Source organism: Eptatretus burgeri, chromosome 6 (genome assembly GCF_056783735.1).
Source record: "Eptatretus burgeri isolate ZD-2024b chromosome 6, Ebu_testis_v1, whole genome shotgun sequence".
NCBI lineage: Eukaryota > Metazoa > Chordata > Myxini > Myxiniformes > Myxinidae > Eptatretus > Eptatretus burgeri.
Genome location: NC_140966.1, coordinates 66,209,118 through 66,226,667, shown reverse-complemented (window position 1 = coordinate 66,226,667; position 17,550 = coordinate 66,209,118). Strand labels below are relative to the sequence as shown.

Here is a 17,550-nt window from a genome sequence, read left to right as displayed (position 1 = left end):
GTTCCCATCTCAAGCAAGTGCTCATGATGTGAGGAACCGAGGTTCAAATCCTCGGTATGCATCAGTCCATTATCTACCAATGACCTTTGATTGAATCTAAAAGCACACTGACAACTACTAGTTTCATTGTATTACTGCTCTTTAAGTGCAGGCTCCTCTGTGAGCCGAAGATCAGTTTATTTAAACAAATAAAAAGCCCACACATGATCCTTCTCTATTATATAAAGTGGCTACCTGTGCAGTACATTTGACCGGCCAAGGAAACCTCAGCAATCACAACAGAAATATAAACCTAAAGCATGGCCAAAGGAAATCCGCAGTAACATAAACACACCATGGTTGGACTAACCATCCACTCATAAACCACTGACAGCACACGGAAATGTCCTTCTGCACTTTTGCACATTCAAAACACCCACGAAATGTCGCGTCCTTCATTGTTCCTTACATAAATACCTGCAATTGTTGCCCCACATGTGTTAAACATTTAATGGTAACTCTCACAAAAGAAGGTCTTTCACTTGGTACCCTGGCCAATTTCCCAATCCCCTGCGTGTAAGGTTAACCACATTAACTAAAGTCTGTAAAAAAAAAAAAACACAGCAGCCTCATGAGAGCCAATGAAAATACTGAGCAACTGGAGATCATATTAGCTCACACATTATACAAGGTTGTACAAGGAAACTGAAGATACAAGAGAAGGTAATTCAGCACATTATGCCAGTGCTGTCGTATTTATTATATATATATATATATATATATATATATATATATATATATATAATATAATATACTGTGTGTATGTATTTATTTATGTATGTATATATCTATATATTACTAAAACTCTCATCTTGTATATATGTATGTATGTTCCCGAAATACAGCCAAAACGGTTCACGATAGCGCAAAAAATTTCAGCCCACCTTACTCACCATTCTCCTGCGGTGTGCAGTATCAAGTTTCGTTCAAATCGGGCAACGAAAATTATTAAAAAATCAATTCTCGATTCAGTGAAGTTCTCTTCGGGAGATTTGATCAATGCAAACAACCTCAGCGGTATAGTTCGCTGGAGCTATCTTTGTTTTTTTTTCTTCAAATGATTTTTTTCAACCACTGTCACAACGGGAACCCAACGGGTTCATGGGTCATCTAGCATGTATATAGCTCCATATATATTTTTATATATTTATATAGTCGTGGTCATGCCGGTTAAGTAAATTCCCCAGACTCAATTGTCCTGGTTGGGTGGTTAACACCGACCTGGACGGATAGCTGATGGAGGCGAACAGCCAAGTGCCTTTGAGATTATGGTACGCATGGGATGGGAGGCGGCGAAGCACGTACCAGAGGCATTCACCAGGCCAGAGGCACAAGGGTTTATACTCGAACCCACAATGAATAGACAAACATAAGCAGCTTTAATAAACCAAGGTTTAGTTAACATAAATCAAATGTTTATAATGGAAATAAATCAAAAACGTGAGAATAAAAATGTGAAGTAAACTAATGCCTAAAGTTGAGACGTCTCCACGCACAATTACAAAAACAGACAAGGGGAAAGATAAACTAAAAGAAAATCCCTTCCTTTATTCTGGCACTTAGCTGGGTGTCCAGAGATGATCTTTTAGGGGCTGTGGATTGAACCACGTCGTTCTGCATGAGAAACAGCACCCAAAATGGAGCCAGGCCACTCTCTGCACGGGAAACATAGTGGTAATTCACATGCGTAGTCCTCCTTCGTGAAGGGCCCACAAAGCTTCGTTCAGTTTTTTTCTCATGAACGAATGTTCCGACCCCACTCCTCTCTTACAGCAGGTCTTCTTGCAACGATGGCCCTTCCTCCTCGATCATACCACGGGAAGATTTCTGAGGCCCAGAGATAAGTTCACGAGGCACGCTCTTCCTCTCTTCTCTCCTCAGAAACATACAGCTTTGCGACTCAGCTGAACAGTAATGCATCTCAACTCAGCTGGTGTCTTGCTCCAACACGTGGGCAAATTCACACAGCACAAACATGAGCATCATGCAGTCTTCACCATGTCGAGGAGAAGCAACCGTAATTTCTTTCTATTTCACCCACGCCATCTCCTCAGTCGCTTCTCTGCCGAACTTTCTGACATCCACCGACCAATTATAACCCTCAGGGCATGGCTTGTTGGCATGAAGCCGAGAAGGTGGGGTTTCTACCTGCTGAGATTGTGTGGCTATGCTGGTGTTGCTGTTGTTATAAGAATGCAATTCTTTTATTTTCGATTTTGTAAATGCAAAAACATAGGTAAAGGTCACAGGGGGCAATCACAAACTGGGAGAAATTAGTCTTAAACCCAACCTAATTAAGACAGCACCACCCACTGTGCAGTGACGCAAAACAATCTTAGGCTGACAGTTTATCCTACTTAATTTACATCGATATGTCACCTGCTCATCCACGGACACACAATCTACACATACAATCCTACCTTTGCTTCAAAATTCCTCCATCTACCTCACAAACATAACTACTGTGTATATATATATATATATATATATATATATATATATATATATATATATATATATATATATATATATATATATATATATATATATATATTACTCGTATTATGAAATTCTCCTGACTTGGACCAATGTCGTGATGATGACATCATCATGACAGTGTCATTCCTGCCAACCCTGAAGGGCATCCAGCATTCTACCTCTGCCTCAGTCTCGAGCTGCATGGTCTTGATTTTACATGGGCAGCAGCATGGCGTCTTAGTTGTGGGTGATCTTTGGACCACTTCAGCAGGATCAGTTGGCTGTTGCCATGCTGTTGGACAGTTTGTGCAGTACTGACTGTGGTTATTCTGCAACAACAACAACAACAACAACATTATGGAAGATTGTGCGGTCCTGGCTTCACTGAGGCAAGAGCACAACTCTTCAGTAAAGCATGAGTCACATTTGCTCTACGGCTAGGATACGCCGGCCGTACCCCCCCCCTGAATTGACAGAAACGTGCGGCAGCCGCAGAGTTTCTGAGGTGGCCTCAGGGTGGCCCTACGCCGTATGGCTATCTTTTTACAGGCCGTAGAGGTCTCCGTGGAATTAAAGCGCGGAGTTATAACTTTTTTCATTTCTAGGTTGGCCGTCACAATTCGACAAGCTGTAGCCATGACGTAGATGTGTTCCACGTCGACCGTACGTAGGGCGTACGGTGGGCTTGCATTATTCGTGCGTTTTCCGTAGGCTCTTATCAATGAAAAATGAATTTTGCCAACCCCCAAAAATTACGGCGGCCACACTATTTCCACGTTCGCCTTAGGGCCCCCCTGCGGTCGCCTTGCAGGCACCTTGAGGCTACCTTGCGTCTGCCTTGAAAATTCTATGGCCGCCGTAGGGACGCCCTAAGGTCACCGTGCGACATCAAATCAAAGACCGTACGGCACCCCCACGTTTTCGGTCTCCACAATTTATAAATACCCCGTGCAGCTCCCCGAAAAATAAAAACATGTGACTACTACATTGTGTGACCGTGGAAATACTGCGGCCGCCCTATAATTGTTAGTGGCCATAGATTTTTTTTTACACCCTACGGCCGCCAAGCCAAATGTGACTGAAGCATTACATCACGTAGCTCTTATACGAGATGTCGAACTGTATCACCTTGTTTTCTGCCTGACAATAAGTTATAACAGATTATAATACCTTCAATAAATGCAGAGAATGTGGAATATATATTTATATACGAGTCATTTGCTCATCCCTTAAATGCGCCCTTCAAATCACTCATCATCACACTGATCATGTTACGAGTATACAGCATGTCAATCTATTAGGACAGTATGTACAGTATAAACAGGCCCTTACCAGAGTCACAGTTTGTGCCACTATCAGTAAATGCAGGCTCTGCAGGGTATGAGTTCTTTGCTGGTAATTGTATCAGAATCCTGAATTTGACATTGAAGAAATTCTCTGATATCCATCGCCAACATTAGGTGGGATTATTCCCGTGAACACAGAGATTTTCCCAGTATTGTTAAACAAGTCAAACACCTCACTTGGCAATGCTTCTCTCTTTTTTTTTTTTAAACCTAAGTATGATATCTGGCTGTAATGCTTTTTAACCTCCGCCATCGAAGATGGACGGAGGTTACCGTTTTCACCCCTGTTTGTTTGTTTGTTTGTGAACAGTATTACGGAAAAACTCAACGGATTTCGACGAAACTTGGTGGGGGGGATTAGGTATGGTCCAAGGATCATGCCATTCGATTTTGGACTTGGTCCAAAGTCCAATATGGCCGCGATGGTGGCCATTTTAAAAAAATATTTGAATTTTTGTTTTTGCATTTCTACATGTTTCAAGTGATTTACAACCAAAAATATATAAATTTGTTAGAGAAAAAAAAAAAAACTTAGAAAATTTTGCAACTTTTTTTCAAAAATTTTTTTCGATTTTATTTGAAAAATATTTGAATATAATTTTTTTGCATTTCTACATGTTTTAAGTGATTTCCAACCCCCCCCCCAAAAAAAAATTGTCCAAGGAAAAAGAAAAAAATTTTGCAACTTTTTTTTCAAAAATATTTCGATTTTTTTTTTGGGCATTTCTACATGCGCGTCAATCTAGTTTAGTTCATTCAATCGTGGTTCAGTAGAGTCTGATCCGTTTTGACCTACAATGAATAGGATATCAGGTTCACTTAATTGACCCAGCAGTATTGGCGGCGGAGGTTTTGCACTCCACCGAGTGCTCCCCCTCTAGTTTTTTTTTATGTTCACGCTTGATGGGATCACAAGGTTGTAAGTGAGCGGTCGGTACTTCCATGTTTTCAGTGATTGCTTTTGGTTTATTTTCCCACAAATTTTCTGGAACTGGGATATCAAAGTTTTTGCAGACATGTCAGCAGATGACTTTACACACTCTGTTGTGTTGTTGTGTGTACAGCTGTTCTGACATGAGGTTTTTTTTGTGTGTATGTTCAGTCATTAAGCATAATATATTGTTATGGTTGTGGAAATTCACAGAACACCATTCAGGTTTCCCAGAGATCAGTTATGTCGATAAGTGTGTGTTCAGATTAGATTTCCCCACCAATGTCGAAAGGGCTGTGATCTTTGAGGTAGTATTATTATTTTGCTATCTTTATTTTGGAACAACCGCATCTCAACAACCACGCCATCCCCACCACAGCGCCAACCGCGACATCTCCTCAACAACATCTCCACAAACGAACATCGCCTCACCTTCATCTCTATTGCGCCGCCATCTTTTCGCCAGCCACGGCAAATCCCAACGAACAGTATCTCCACGACAGACGCGGGGACTCCCTCATTGGGATTGGAGCCGATGATTTCCACAACATCTGCGTGTGGTAAGGATGATTCCTACAACGTCCGCGCATGTTCGCGTTTCACGACTAGATCGGATCAAAATGCCAAAAGGAGCAGAGCCAGCGGGGGGGGGGGGGGGGTAGTGAAAGGTTGAAGGTGGAAGATCAAATTCACCCCTCAGACTCCATAAAAGGCGCGCTGGAATGCCAAGCGAGCAGTCGGTCTGGAGTCGAGCTGGAGTCGGGGTGGAGAGCGCCAAGGTTCGAGTCCAGTGGAGAGCAGTCGGGGTCGACGGAGCGCAGCCAAGCCTGCAGTACTGTGCCAAACTGTGGGTCAGTGGAGACGGCCGGAGAGAAGTCACCAGCCAGCGACAGAACGGTCCGAGCAAACGCTGAGGAACGGGTGGGCTCGTAAAAGAGCATCAACTCTTGAAAGAGCAAAGGCCCGTTCATTCCTCTGAGGCGCCGTCAGATAGGCCCGATCGACCAGGGCGCACAGCGGGGCCTGGGCCAACCGAGTCGCGGTTACACCAACTACCGTGTTGACGGAACACCGAGGGTCTTCCAGTGAGTCACCACGATGGTGGCAGGTAACCAGCATGGTCTCATGGAGCTCCTTCGGTCTCCAGAGCTCCGCGAACATGAAAGGCCAACGGGCCCTGTTCTTACCCTTTCCTTTCCTGGGGTTTTCTTTGCATGAGAGTGGTAGCGCCTTGTCCATAAGTAGAATTGTGGTTCAGTGATTGTGTACATAATAAATAGATACGGCTGCAGGTCTTTGGTTTGCTCGTATCTTGTCCCTACCCCCATCGTTGCATTCATTGCATTGCATATGTGCTTGTATAGCTGCATTGCTTCATTGACTGCATACGTGACAAATATATGTCATTGTTTGAATGTTCACCTGCTCGTTGCGTCCTCTTCCTCCATTGAGCTGCTGTAATTATGTACGGAATATTAGCTGGTTGTTAATACCGATAAGCTAATCAGGTCCAACAGGGCTTGGCGATAATACACCGCACAGCAAATCGCAAACGGAGCGAGCTGCTTAAGAGCGGCTCATTTCCATGCAGGCTCCGTTGAGGTGTAAATCCCCGGCATTTCTGTCTGCACGAATAATTAGGTACATCGACAATTCGGAAATCAACCCTGTAGCACGTGGACAGAAAAGTTGGCTGATCTACGGTGATTAAAAACGCACCCGTAGCTGGATTTCAGCGTTGATCCGAAAGCTGCAACGAGGATTGCCACGGTCGGTGGGCACGGTGGCCGCGAATTAGCTAAAAGCGGTCGCCCGCACGCCGGAGTGGTGGAAACCACAACAATATAATTCACATTACTAACGCTATCTATATATATATATATATATATATATATATATATATATATATATATATATATATATATATATATATATATATATATATATATATATATATATATATATATCTCTCTCTCCTCCCCCCACACCTCTGTCGCTCTCTCGCTGTCTTTCTCTCTCCTTCCTCACACCCTCCCTCTCCCTCTCCCTCTCCAAGTGTATAGCAACGTTTCGTGAGGCTCCCCACCTAACTTGCTTTTCCTTCTTCACCGATCCCGAGCTTCTCCTTCCACCTCTCCCCTCCCCTCCCTCTATCCATCCTCTCCCCTCCCTTCTCCCCATCCTATGTTCCCCCACTTCTCCTCTCTCCCGCCCCTCCCTCCCCTCCATCCTCTCTGCCTCCACTCCCTCCTCTCTCCCTCCCTTCTTTCTTTTCTCTTTCCCTCCCTCCTCTTAATACCCCCGTCAACGAAGCGATGGGTTGTATTTGCTGGTATACAGTATATATATATATATATATATATATATATATATATATATATATATATATATATATATATATTTATATTTATACGTACACACAGGGTAACCCAAAAGTTACTTTACCCCTGATAAATTTCTCGCACTTCTCTCCGTCCCTTCCCCTCTGCCCTAGCCCCCTCGCCCTCTATGGTATGTGGAAACACTGACTCAGAAGAATGATGGAGCACATACAGATACAATGACAAATTAATTATTGTCAGTACTGTTCAATGAAACCTGTATATTAAAAAAGTTCAAGAACAATGCTTCACTGGGAAGGGGTAAAGTGACTTTCAGGCCACCCTGTATATATATATATATATATATATATATATATATATATATATATATATATATATATATATATATATATATATATATATATATATATATATATATATCCGATTGCATTTCTCAACAGTAATTGGAAAGAACAACCAATCAGCTCTCACCTCATCAATTACCCCAGGTGGCTGGGATTATCAAATCAATTAACTACTCCCATGATCTTCCAGCCAAAGAAAGCTGCATGAAGTAACCAAGAAAAGCTACGCAAGGTAAGTTGGCAACAATTTTGTCTGGAACTGAGGGATGCATTCATCTTCTCGAGGTCATTGTCATACATGGTCACAAAACAGCAGAACATGACCAGAGACTTAACACTGTATTGATTAGAAGAGCTGAGAGTAGCATTACTCTTAACCATAACAAATGCCAGTTCAACCGAGACGAGATTCATTTCCTGGGCTACCATGTCTCTTCAGCAGGTGTTCATCACTCCAATGTTGAAGCCATCATTGGTCTTCCAGAGCAAAAAAAATAAAAAAAACAAAAAAAACTCATCAGAACTTGCCTCATTTCTATGAGCAATTAACTTCTACCTCCAGTTTGTAGAAAATGATGCAGATGTGGCTGTACCACTGCACATTTTACTACGGAAGGAGCTCCCATGGAAATGGGGGACAAACAGACACAAGCCTTTCCGATAAGATTACAAAGCACCATCGATGGTCACTTTGATGCCTCAGGAATTGACTTGGGTGCTGTACTTTCTCAAGTGTTTAACGGAGTGGAACGACCTGTTGCCTTTGCATCGAAAACATTGTCCCAGACTGGACGTTCCAATATTGTATCGATTTGATGCCCATTAATTATGTGGTTTATCCAAAATACTTTCAAATGCATAAAACGTAGTTAAACAGCATGGTGCAGAGGTTATGCATTTATCTTTGAGCTGTTTAGTTTGGGTTCGACTCTTAATCCGATGGTCAACTGTTGGATTGGTGATTCATGGGCAGGGCAATACATCACAAAGTGCATCACCCCTCATGTTGCACATTAAGCTGGGTGTTCTGCCTTCTAGCTTAGTTGATTGATGTTAGAGATCCCATGGTGTGTTTTGTGAGGACTTGACGAATTATCACCAGCACCCTGACCAAATTACAAATGCTTGCCCAAATCACCTTCAGTGTCTGGTGTCAAGGCAAAATATTAAACGATTCCCTCCTCGTCCAAACAATGTCTGTTCTACAAAGGTAAGGTGCATGATGAAGAGTTGGCAAAAGCAGGTAGGTTGACTGAAATATATCTCATCTTCCAGAGAGGTGTTCAGTATCAATGCAGTACCAACTACCTGATGCTACTACTTCTTTCATGGCCCCAATTATAAAACCACCGTCCTGTGGGGTCGGCCAGAGGTTTACCAAAGTCTTTCACGAACCACCTGGTACCGTTCAGGTATTTGTTCAGGGTACCGCCGACACAATGCCTATTCTGCACCAAAAATACCGTGTGTGGGATCTTTTACATCCTCCAACAAATGCCAGCAAACAGGAAACCTGGAAACCTGGCGGTATATACTATGTGTGCTACCTTTACACCTTCCTGTAAAACAATGGAACAGCAATTCATTTACATTTCTTCTTGAGTGATTCATGACATTTTTAAACATTCGCATCCTTCGTGCTAAGCTATAAGCCTGGTGTTGGCTTTACGGTGAAGGTGGCTGGCTTAAGATCTTAGGTTCTTGAGTTTGAGTCCCTGTTGGCTGTTGAATTAACACCAGGTGGGGTTGACTCAGCCTGTCATCCTTCTGAGGTTGGTGAAATGAGTAATAGCTTGCTGGTAATGGGGACACTGCATCAGCAGCACAGTCGCACCCCCAGAAAATGATGCAACCAGCAGCCACAGACTACACATGACAGCGAGCTAGTATGAAGCCATTGCATGAGTGTTGATATTAAAGCACTTTGTTATATAACATTGCACACATTACCCATATTTATAAATTTAAATGTACCTGCTATTGATATTGGGTCTATGGTGTGATCCATGTCACACTGTTGGCATTGTATAACAACAGATTTCATCATATATGCATTGTATACTCCACAGTTGTACACCGATCTTACCTTGCTAGGACTGAGCATATTAAGTGGCAGGCACTGCTCCTCGGGCCTTTCCACAGCACCCGTCCTCTTGCCTCCTGCTGCGGCCATATGTGCAAGACCAACGTCCAAAAGAGGTGCGCGGTGGTTCTGAACGTCTGCTTCTGTGAGCCAGTTGAGAAGCACCAGCAACCACACGGGACGTTTGCGTTCCCAGTCTCCCACGAATGTTTTAAATAGGTACTCAGCATGACGGCGTGCTGTGTCCCGGTTAGCTAAACCCAACCAGGTGGGAAGCATGAAGTGAACATAGTCCAGGTGTGTCTGTTTGAAGAGAACGACATTTGAACCGATCTGTCAAATCCAATGCACTCTTCCAAGAAACGTTGACAGTTAGCTGTTATTTGAATGTAAAATGCATTTACGTTAACCTCTCAAAGAACGATGACAGTTGAAAAAGTTATCGGAATGAGATATTCACAATCGTGCATTTAAATATACAAGTACATATAATTAGGGGTTGGCAGGAAAGTTTATTAAAGGAGTTCATACTTGCTTCTGAGCTGTGTAGCCTGGGTTAGAATCTTGGCTCAGCTATAAACTGTCATCCTGCTGCTTCGCAAGTACGGCGATACATCGGTGTGTGCACCATCCCTCGGATGGATGGTAAACTGGGTGTCCAATTTGTTCACATTAGATGCTGGACTTTAAATATTTTACAATGCCCTTCGTGAAGAGTAGGCTAGTTATCACCGGCACCCTGGACAAATTACAAATTGCTTCCTCGACTGTCAGTAACAATATATTTGGGCTTCTTGGAACCTGATTACACTGCTTGCTGTCTGTGGAGCAGCTTCGCCATGACAAAAAAAAATTGACCAGGTAGTTTGTATGTTTCATTCAAACTGCTTCCTTCAGATATGAATGGCAATTATCACACACATATACAAACATGTGTATATATATATATATATATATATATATATATATATATATATATATATATATATATATATATATATTGTTACGAATTCGCCGGTTCGGACAGCCACGCACGACCGCTTAAGGCCCAACCACAGTCGCGCGTCCGCCGAAAACTAGAATTCAGTCGTAGCTTCCGGACAACTCCGGAAACCTGCTACGGGTGCCTTAACGCACCATAAACTGTCAATATTCTGTCCACGCGGTACAGAGTTAATCGCCGAATCTCGATATACCTAATTATCCGCGCAGACAGAAGAACCGAGAATTTATACCTCGATGGAACTCGGATGGAAACGAGCCGCTAAGCGCGCTCGATCCGTGTGCGATGCCGAGCGGTTTTAATCGCCAAGTTCCGTTGGACCAATTGACCACTTTAATTTGGCTTTAATAGCTGGCTAATTTCCCGAACGTGCCATGGAAGTCAATGGGAGGAAATGACGCAACGAGCAGATTGACATTCAATTCACATCGTTTTAAAATAAAAGATAGAGAAATAAAAATGGCTACCTCAAAGATTCACAGCCCGGCACATGAACAATTCCTTTTACACATCGGTGGGGATTCTAACCTGAAACACATACTTATCGAAATAACTGATTTTCGGGGAACCTGAATGATGTTCTGTGAATTTCCACAACCGCAACAATATATACATGTATAGATAATAAATAAATAAATAAATATATATATATATATTGTTGTGGTTGAGGAAATTCGCAAACCACCATTCAGGTCCTGTAGGTGAGATATCTCTGTAAGTACATGTGTAGTTAGCCCAAACCCGTTGTTTAGAGGGAATTTATGTGATTCATTCGGGCTGCGACCCTTTAAGATAGCCGTTTTTCTGTTCTATCTTTATTTTGAACCAACCACGTCTCAACCGCCATCACACAACAACCCCTGACCACAACGCCGCTTCACAACAACAACAACAACAACAACAACAACAACAACAACAACAAGAACGCCAACAGCCACGACCTTTACCTTCACAACTCGCTCCCGCAAACATCGCATCGCCGCCATTCCAAACGTCACCATGGCCATGGACCAGCACTTTAAACCCTCCACCACCTTCGCCTCTCCTTCTGCGGCCATTCCTGCGCCGCTTGTGCGCGCCGGGCGTCGGGCTGTCCTGGCCTCGTGCGGGACGCGCGCCGAGCCGCGGGTGCAAATAGCGGCCTTTCCGAGGAGAAGTCGGATCAGGAATGATACACGCCGACTTCTGATCCGTCCAATCAGCAAGCGCGGGGCGGTTTGGCCCTGCCTCCAGGCGCGTCGGAGTGGAATCGATATATGCAAATTCGAGGATCAGGGGAGATTCACGACCCCTTTTTCTCCGTCCAATGGGCGAGCGTGGCTCCACCCCCGAGCTCGTTCTGATCCAGAAATTTGCATACGAGTTCTCCTACACCACTATAAAGCGCCGAGCACGGGGCGAATTTCGTCAGTTTTGGGCTCGGGCGAGTTGGAGAAGTGTGGCAGCGGGAGAGTTTTTCGGTCAAGGGAGTTGGAGAAGAGTCAAGGCGAGTTGGAGAAGTGTGGCAGCGGCAGAGTGTGGCAGCAGCAGTCAAATCGGGTCTGGAGGAGAGTCAGTCTGTCGGGGTTCGGAGGCTGTCGGGAACTGGATACCTCGGGTCCGAGGCAAGGAAGACGGCGGTCGGCAATGAGGTCGCAGCGGAGTCTCTCGTCGCGGGACCCAAGCAAGCCAGTTATCCTCTTTCCCCAGAGCATCAACAACTTCCCCCCTTTTCCCCCCCGCGCTGAGATAGTGCGAAAAGGGGGGCCCCGTTCCCACCCCACTCCAAGCAGTGCCAACGAAACCCGCGAAGGAGCGCGGAGTCGGGGCACCGCCACCACATTTGCGGCTCATCACAAGACGGGTAGGCTCCACCCGGTCTCGCGGCCCACAGGCCCGTCTGTCCCCTTGTCGTTGAGGGTGGCCCTTTTCTTTTGCTTTTGAGTATGTGTTGTCGGCGCCGTCTGTAAAGTAAAACTGTGTAAGTGTTGCCGTGTGCTCGCGTAGTCAGTAGTAGATCTGCATTGTTGTGTTTCTTTTGTTACATCTGCTTTTGGTGCATAATTGTTGTAATTGTATATGTGTGCTTTCCGTGTGCCGCGGAATAAATGTGCCTTATGTTGAACTGTTTTTCCCGTTTCGCTTCGTCTTTTCTTCAATTGAATCTCCATCTTACTTCACGTAAAGGGTTGGTCGTGGGCTTAATCCGCCCAATAATTAATCGGAACCGTCGAGGCCGACGATAACACCGCTCGGTTATCCCGATAGTAATGAACGGGTCGCTTAAGTGGCCTGTGTCCGGAGTCGACCTGCGGCAAGGTGCGATCGCCCAGTCTACCCTCCGTGTGGGTACTTAGGTAGGTCGAATTTGGCGAACAACCCTATCCCACACGGGGGGCCGATTGGCACGATCGTGGTGAGGCTGAAAGGCCCACCCGTGACTAGTTCCCAGCGTTAGTCCGAGAGGGTCACGACAGAATTTTCCGTCCGGTGGGCGACGTGCCTCGATTCGAGTTATGTGGCCGCTCGCACGCCGGCGGGCGCGAATTCGCAACAATATATATACCTGGTGTTGGTGTAGTGGTTGAGGTAGCGGTTTGGGATCCAAAAGGTCCTGATTTCAAGCCCCGTTGGCCGCTTGAATTAATGCATGCCAGGAGGTTTACTCAACCTGTCATCCTTCCGAGGTCGGTGAAGTGAGTACCAGTGTACTGGGCTGGTGTATGCCCCGGTTAAAATAGGTGTACCATATCAGTGTCGTAAGAAGTGACCAGGGTTGCGTCAAGAAGGGCATCTGGCATAAAACCTGTGCCAAATCACTATGTGGATCATACGGATGATCCGCTGTGGCGACCCCTAACGGGAGCAGCCGAAAGACGAACAACAACATGTGTATATATATATATATATATATATATATATATATATATATATATATATATATATATATATATATATATATATATATATATATATATATATATATATATCTTCTTCTTCTTCTTTCGGCTGCTCCAATTAAGGGTCGCCACAGCGGATCATCCGTATGATCCGCATAGTGATTTGGCACGTTTTACGCCGGATGCCCTTCCTGACGCAACCCTGGTCGCCTCTTACGACACAGGGATATATATATATATATATATATATATATATATATATATATATATATATATATATATATATATATATATATATATAAAAAGATAGATATATAAATATGCATATATACAAAAATACATATACTTTTCTATACATATACAGATATATACATATATATAAATATACATACATACATACATACATACAAGGTCCATATAAAAAGTAATGGGAATGACTTCACAGAAATTTTATTCCTCAAAATATTGTTATTGATTTCCACCCGCCGGCGTGCGGACAGTCGCTTTTAGCCGAATCGCGGCCGGACGCCCACCGGACCAGCAATCCAGTCACAGCCTTCCGGATCAAACGCCGGAATCCAGCTGCGGGTGTGTTTTTAACGCACACCACAGTCTTGTCAGTACTCTACCCGCACGTTTCAGGGTCTGATCGCCGAACTGTAGATTTACCTAATTATTCGTGCGGGAAGGCTACCGAGAGGTTGTACCTCAACGGGAGCTGCTTGGAAACGAGCCACGTTCGCAGCTCGCTCCGTTCTGCGGATACCGAGCGGTGTATTTATCGCGCAGCCCGGTTGGACCCGATCACTTTATCGGATATTAAAAAGCCAGCTATTATTCCGAACTTAATGATGGCAGTTCAATTGAGGAAAGGGACGCAATGATCAGGTACACTGAGACAGGCACATTTAGTTCCACACACGACGCAAGCAATGAAGAAACATACAAGCAGTATGCAAGGAATGAATGGGGGGATGGGACAGCACACTGGCCAAAAGACCTGCAGCCGTATCTATTTATTATTCACTTGCACTTATACGGGTTTACTTATAGATGGCGACACACACACACACACACACACACACACACACACACACACACACACACACACACACACACACACACACACACACACACACACACACACACACACACACACACACACACACACACAACATGACCGTGTGGTGAGCTCCCCGAGCTCATGTCCTCCACAATCCGGCTTCACACACGATCCAAGGTGGCCCCGTCACGACCACCGACCCAGCCAGAGCGCCTTCGGTCCGGAGCGCCACCTTGCTGACGATCTCTCGATCCGTCTCAGCTCAGAAAAACCCTCTTGCGCTCTCGTTCCGCCTCAGCTCACAAAGCTCCCTCTCCTTAGCACAAACTCCCCCACGCTCACGTTCTGCCTCTTTATCACCAAGCCCCGCCCCTCCTTCCAGCACACGCGGGAAACTTCTCGAAGGAAGCGTTTTCCCGCCAAATCGGGGACGCTCCCTCGCCGCTGTATTTGTCTTTTTCCACTCGTAGGGTGGAATCTCTCGTGTTGGCCACAGAGACGCCATTTGTTTGGGGGGGGGGGTCGTCTGCCTGCTTTCCTTCGACGAACCAGGCTTCTGGTAACCATTGCTGAGGTGGAAACGCGGTGGTGTAGTTGTGAAGGTTGTGGTTAACGTGGCGTGGCTGCCGCTTTGTGGTGGTAGTAATGGTGGTGTGGCTGAGGTGGCGTGATTGGTGGTTGAGATGGTCGTGGTTGGTGGTTGAGGTGATCGTGGTTGTTGTGGTTGGTGGCGCTTTGTGGTGGTAGTAATGGCGGTTGGTCCAAAATAAAGATAGTAAAAGAAAAACAGCTAACTCAAAGATCACAGCCCTGATCACACGAATAAATTCCGCTAAACACCGGTGGGGAAATTACCTGAACACATACTTACCGGAATAACTGAACTAAGGACCTATATGGTGTTCTGTGAATTTCCACAACCGTAACAATGTATTGAAATCACAGCTTGTCCCCTTCAAAATAGTTTCCCTCTTATCTCACACACTTGTCCATCCTCTTCTTCCATGCTTCGATGCATCCACATAACAGAAGGCTTCTTCTGGAATCCTCTGGAGCTCCATTATCACGGACCTTTTGATGGCCTCCACATCAGGAAATCGGGTCCCCTTGATCACCCCCTTGAGCTTGGGGAATAGGAAAAAATCACAAGGGGCCAAGTTTGGTGAATAGGGGGATTGCTCCAGAGTTGGCATGTTCCTCTCCGCCAGAAACTGTCAGATGCTCAGGGAACTGTGAGCAGGGGCATTGTCATGGTGGAGCACCCAGGCGTTTTTCTCCCACAGATCCCTCCTCTTGTCCAGGACTGATCTCATGAGGCACCAGAGGATCTCCTTGTACACGTATTGATTCACTGTTTGACCCCGTGGTAGAAACACGAAGTGGACGATGCCCTTGATGTCAAAAAACGCGATGAGAATCACCTTGACCTTCGACGTCGACATCCTTCCTTTCTTTGGTCTTGCTGATGCCAGAATATTCCACTGACGACTCTGCCGTTTGGTCTCGGGATCGTGTTCGAATATCCATGATTCATCGCCTGTAATGACTCTTCCGAGTCATGTCTTGACAGACAGTGACTCTTTGCTGTTTCTGCTCCTCGGACAACAGCTTGAGGACCATCTTTGCACACACCTTGCGCATTTCAACCTTTTCAGTGATGTTGCTTCAGACAGTGTCCTTGGTGAAGGAAAGTTCCTCAGCAATCATCCGCACCATGAGTCGATGATCTGCGCGCACCATCTGCTTCACACACTCGATGTTGTCCGCCGTTCTGCTCGTTGATGGTCTCCCAGTCCATGGATCATCTTCAACCTCCTCCTGCCCCTCTTTGAACCTCTTGTGCCATTCAAATGCACTTGTACGTGACATCGTTTCTTCCCCGTAGACTTGCTGCAGCATTGTGAAGGATTTGCAAGGTGCTTTGCCAAACTTGGCAAGAAACTTCAGATTGGTACTCTGTTCACGACTCAGAGCGCGACGACTCAGACTAGACAACGTGTAAAGCACGATCTGTAAAAAAAATCACACTTTGAGCGCAGTCAACCATCACCAATCATACATATATATTGTTGGAGTGTTGCGAAAGACTGACGCAACCCGTTCATTTAAGTTGTGTAAGTGGAGCACACAGCAGGCTCAGTCCCGTTACTTTTTAGATGGACCTCGTGTGTGTGTATATATATATATATATATATATATATATATATATATATATATATATATATATATATATATATATATATATATATATATATATATATATATATATATATATATATATATATATATATATTGTCATGGGGGTGGCCAGCCGAAGTTAACCCCGCCGACCCAAATTTGTCGGAGCAAGGCTGTTAACACTGACAGCCCCCAGACGGCCGAGCGGTTTTCCTTATTAAGAGAAGGCAGACACGTTGATCGACGGAGATTTCAACACATGCTCGAAGGGCATGGTGGAGGGCAATGGCGGACAGGCGGAGGCGTGCTGGGGATGGAACGGATACACAGGGGGTTTATCACATTAGCTGATAGACTTTAAAGATTTTAGATGCGTGCAACCAAAACCCACTACAAATATTTAGACAAAACCCACTAAAAATGGATGAATACAATTTCTTCAAAGTAAACACATTTAATGCACATACACAAATATTTACAAGATGATAATGTAAAAGGAAATAATAACAATAATAAATAAATAACTCCAACATTTGAGGCCCACACACAGATGCAAATACAGACAAAGGGGTGACCAAAATGAAAAGATCTGTGTGGGAAGTGAGCCAGAGCTAACTTACCTGTTCTTCTGAACATTCTACACCCATTCAACACAACAATTCAAATATTCGCAAATCTCTTGGTTCCTCGCTCCTAACTCCTGAGGTGGGTAGAAAATGTCAAAAAAAACTTAATGCTGGATATAGTCAGGGAGCATCATAAGTCCCGTGGGATTTTTGGTATGAAAGGAAACCACCATGCTCGACTCTTCAAGTGGACCCTAATGATTAATAATAAAAAGCTGGTGGCACTCTGGGAAATGGT

General features: G+C 44.6%; 1 protein-coding gene across 2 annotated transcripts in view; it reads right to left on the bottom strand.

Moving 5' to 3' along the window:
* The window catches only part of LOC147024980 (metalloprotease TIKI2-like), a 92,767-nt gene that overhangs the window by 57,043 nt on the left and 18,174 nt on the right, over positions 1–17,550 (bottom strand). For both annotated transcript variants that reach the window (XM_085885476.1, XM_085885477.1), the window contains exon 4: positions 9,567–9,866. In XM_085885476.1, coding sequence (XP_085741602.1) covers positions 9,567–9,866 — 300 coding nt within the window. The remainder of the gene's footprint in view (positions 1–9,566; positions 9,867–17,550) is intronic.